This window comes from Glycine max, chromosome 3, assembly GCF_000004515.6.
Source record: "Glycine max cultivar Williams 82 chromosome 3, Glycine_max_v4.0, whole genome shotgun sequence".
Classification (NCBI taxonomy): Eukaryota; Viridiplantae; Streptophyta; class Magnoliopsida; order Fabales; family Fabaceae; genus Glycine; species Glycine max.
Window position 1 is genome coordinate 4271497 of NC_016090.4, and position 4858 is coordinate 4276354.

Consider the following 4858-nt stretch of genomic DNA (forward strand, 5'->3'; position numbering starts at 1 on the left):
CTTCCACTGGGAGCAATCAGCCGGATGACGGACCATTCCATCAGAAATCCTTCCATTTGCATGCCATGTAAGGTCTTTTGCATCGTCCTTGTTAGCAAACAGACGCTTAAACCTTGGAATGATTGGAAGATACCACAAAACCTTCGCTGGGGGGCCCTTGTTGGAGTTTTCATCAGAATTGCTTTCCTCTTCATCCTTCACTTTGTACTATGAAGTCCCACAGACAGGGCATTTGGACATTTCTTGGAATTCATGCCTGTAGAGTATGCAATCATTGGGGCAAGCATGAATCTTCTGATACTCTATACCCATGGGACACAATATCTTCTTCGCCTTATAGTAACTTTTAGGTAGCGTGTTGTCCTCTGGAAGCAGATTGTGCACTACATCAAGCAGTGAGGTGAAACTTTTGTCACTCCACCCATACCTGGCCTTCACATTAACCAGACTTAACACCGTAGACAACAGGGTTATGGAATTCTTGCACCCCGTATACAAAGGCTTCTTTGAATCACTCTGCAATCCTTCATACACAGGGGAGTGTGCTTCTTGAAAACACTCTTGTCCAAGGTTACGAATCATGTCTTCCAAGCGATCTCCCATTTCTACATCAAACGGTTCAGATTGGGACCCAGTATGCATGTCAGTCACTTCACCATGCCATATCCACGTCGTGTAATTCTTCTTCATCCCATCACACAATAGATGGTCCCGTATGTCGTCAAGTAGTTGTCGTCTTCCATTCAAACAGTTGATGCAAGGACAATAATATATTCCTTTTTCATTCGGTCGACCTCTTTCTAAAGCAAATTGTAAAAACTGCTCGACGCCATCCTCATATGCTGGGCTCATGCGACTTTGATTGATCCAACTTCGATCCATCTAAGCAAATCCATGCATGCAAATCTCACTTTTTTATTTATAGGTGTGGCCCTATCCCATTTAGGAAGATTGTCTTTTATGTTAGCCTCAAATGTCATGGTTAGCATTATTTTGAACAATTTGAGTAAATTTTGGCAGCATTTCGCATTGGTCTCCAAGTACACGACATGACATCGGTGAAACGAATTTCACGATAATCAAGTATGCACTCAGAGAACAACTTGAAATGCATTCAACCGAAATTTCATCAAATTAATCAAAATAATAATAACCTGACCGAATGAGTCTAACATAAAAATACAAGTCTCCCCAAACTGTCCAAACGGACAATTCAAGACTAAATACAATGACTAATGCAAACTATCCGCAAGAATCATTGCATTCAGTCTCAAACGGGAATCTACGGTTCACTCAACATGAACAACAGTTATTTATATAGCAAATTACATTCAGCACGTATAACAACATTCATGACATACAAGAACATTCATGACGTACAAGAACATACAAGGACATCAGCAGTTGTGTGTGTGTGTGTGTGTGTTTTGTGTTTGTCTCTTTATGTGTGTGTGTGTGTGTGTCTGTCTATTGTGTGAGTGTGTTTGTGTATGTGTGTGTCTGTGACTCAGTGTGTGTGTCTTTGTGTGTGTGTCTGTGGCTCAGTGTGTTTGTGTGTTTGTCTGTCTCTTTATGTGTGTGTGTGTGTTTGTCTCTTTATCTGTGTGTGTGTGGGGGTGTGTGTGTTTGTGGTTGTCTCTTTATGTGTGTGTGTCTGTCCATGTGTGTGAGTGTGTTTGTGTATGTGTGTGTTTGTGACTCAGTGTGTGTGTCTTTGTGTGTGGGTCTCTGTGTGTGTCTGTGGCTCAGTGTGTTTGTATCTTTGTCTGTGTCTTTATGTGTGCGTGACTCTGTGTGTGTGTGTGTGTGTATCTTTATGTGTGTGTGTGTGTGTTTGTGTTTGTGTTTGTGTCTGCGTGTGTTTGTCTATATATGTGTGTGTTTGTGTATCTGTGTGTGTCTCATTGCAGGGTAGCAAAGGATCATTAAAGTGTAAACATCATGAGCCACATGATGAGGGAAGCAATATCAAATCAATGCTTTACAAGCTTGTGGTCAATATAAGGAGTGGTGTCTTCAAGCTGCAAATTGATGGTTTCTGAGTGGAAAATCATAATGTGGTTAAGCCTGATATTCTGCAGCATTTGCAAAGCAGATTCATATTAATTGAAGTTATGTACGAGCACTGCAGCTTCTACAAATATAAGCACTACAGCTTATTTAAGACACATATTCTGCAGCATTTGCAGTATGTGGGTGGAAAAAGGGTGGGAGTGGAAATTTAAATGGAGAAGACACTTGTTTGACAGAGAGCTTGAGATGGCAGATTGTTTCCGTAATGATGTTGCTGGCAGCTGTATTCAGATTCACAAAAAAGATGAGTGGATCTGGAAAATAGACCCTACTGGACAATATTCGGTAATTAAAGGAGAGACTACAAACAAAGACAAATTTGAGGAGGAGAAGGGTGGCAATTAATGACACATTATGCCCATTCTGTGGGAATTCTGAGGAGAATGAAGCACATGTATTTTTGACATGTGATAGAATACTTCCATTATGGTGGGAATCTATGACATGGGTCAACATTCATGGAGCCTTTCCGCAGAAACCGTGGCAACACTTTTCCCAGCACGCGTTTTGTTTGCCTAGTAGAATTCGTCTTAACCGATGGAGAAGTTGGTGGCTGGCCCTCACATGGACAATGTGGCAGCACCGGAATAAAATCATCTTCTCTAATCAAACTTTTGATGGTAACAAGTTAATGGAGGATGCTATTTTTACACTATGGACATGGCTGAAGAACTTTGACAAGGACTTTGCCTTAACCTACAGCTATTGGTCGTCTAACATAGCATCGGGATTTGTCTTTTCAGGGGGGTAGAAACCATAGACAGTGGGTGTTGTAGGTCTTTATAATACATAGCTTTGGTTCCTTGCGAGATTGATCTCAGTCTGAGCTTGAAACCATGTTGCTGGCAACTCAATCTAATTCATGTACTATTTTGTACCTCTGGTACTCACAATATATATAAATATAATTTATCTTGGCTGATAAAAAAAATGTGGGTGGAAAAATAAGCAATGCAGAAGGTTTTCTGTTTTTTTACATCAATTCATTTCCTAAGGGACTCAATTCCTCATTCATTGAAACCAGTATGCAACATTTTACATCAAACACCAGTATATAACATTTTAAAGCAAACACCACTATATAATATTTTAAATGAAACAGCAGTATATACATGCTAGTTCCTACATACGTACCTGGAGTTGCTATAACCCGAACGACCTTCAACAACAATGTCAATTAAAAGTAGTCTATGATAACCTGAAAAAAAAAACCAATGGTCATGGACATGGCTGACACATTTGGAGAAGGATTATGGTATTCATTTCAACCAATGGTCATCCAATATCAGAGCAGCATTTAATCATATAGTAAGAAATGGAAGCCATTAAACCAAAGTCAATACTCATGAATGCTAGAACATCCATCAAGAATGATAACAAAGCAGTAATTTAAATTAAATTCATCTTAGTTTTTCTATTTTATGATCACTCCCGATTGCTGGAATGGTGAAGGAGTTGCATTAATGCAGAAATTTCCACATAATTATCAATCATAGAAGGAGGGTTAATGCTCTTCAAGGTCTGTGTATTGATGGAGGATGGATCCATGACCCTAACAGTGTCAAGATTGCAGTTCTTCAGCACTTTAAAGAAAGATTCTCAGAGCAGAATCCTTGCAGACCAACCTTGGAAGGGATCCAGTTCTCTTCCCTTGATCAAAGGCAAAAGGAAAGCCTTGTTGATAGATTCACTGAGCAGGAAATCAAGTCTGCAGTTTGGGCTTGCGGGGGAGATAAAAGTCCTGGCCTGGATGGTTTGAATTTCAATTTCATCAAATAGTTTTGGGAAGTAATCCCAAGGCCCAGCAGAGTGACAAATCAAAGGAGATGATGAGAAGTAATACCAAGGCCCAGCAGACTGAGGAACCTTTCGTGGACTCCAACCCAGCTTCTAAAGGTCACCCTCTGTCTTCTTTATACAAGGACCCTATACAGCTGCAATGTGACATCTTGAAGGAAATGGGCTTGTCTTATGAGGAAGAAGATAGCAAGGTTAAGGGGCTGCTGCTGGATATGGAGAATAAAGATGATTTGATTGCAGCAGAGAAGGGAATTAAATCTCAGCAATTATGATAATTCTCTCCTATAATTCTAGAGGTTTGGGGAGGGGAGTCGAGTGGGCTGCTGTTAGAAGGCTCATTGTAAAGCACAAAGTGGATCTTGTCTGCCTCCAAGAAACCAAGAGGGAGAACTTTAATAAAAGTATTTGCCAGGCCATTTGGGGAGACTCCACTGGTCATTGGGATTTTGTTCCATCTGTGCAAGCTGCTGGTGGCCTTTTATGTATGTGGAATAACTCCACCTTTGTGGTAGAAAGGAAGGAAAAAGGTAGAAGCTTCTTAATGCTTGAAGGCACATGTTGTAGTAATAATCAGAAGTTGATATTTGTCAATGTTTATGCTCCTTGTGATCTAGTTGGGAAGAAAGCTTTATGGGATGAGTTGAGGCAGCTGAAGGCTTCTAATCCTAGTGGAATGTGGTGTTTCCTTAGGGACTTCAATAGCATTAGAAGTTCTCAGGAAAGAATCAGCTTATCTCAAAGAAGGGCAAATCCTTATGACATTGCAGCCTTTAATCAGTGGATTGATGATATGGAGCTTCAGGAAATTAAATGTTATGGGAATAGCTTTACTTGGATTAGGCCTAATGGCTGTGTGAAAAGCAGACTTGATAGATTCTTGTCTCACAGAATTGGCTATCTCTTTGGCTGAAGAGCTGCAAACTGTCTTCAAAGGACTCTCTGATCATTGCCCGTCTATATTGCAAACTACATGGTGGACTGGGGC

General features: G+C 40.4%; 1 protein-coding gene across 1 annotated transcript; it reads left to right on the forward strand.

Annotated features, from left to right (window-relative positions):
- Nucleotides 1-4141: 4141 nt before the first annotated feature.
- Nucleotides 4142-4783, forward strand: LOC106798135 (uncharacterized). The gene has a single exon (XM_014774087.1). It carries the CDS (start codon nucleotides 4142-4144, stop codon nucleotides 4781-4783), a length of 642 nt encoding a protein of 213 aa, XP_014629573.1.
- The last annotated feature ends 75 nt before the right edge of the window (nucleotides 4784-4858 follow it).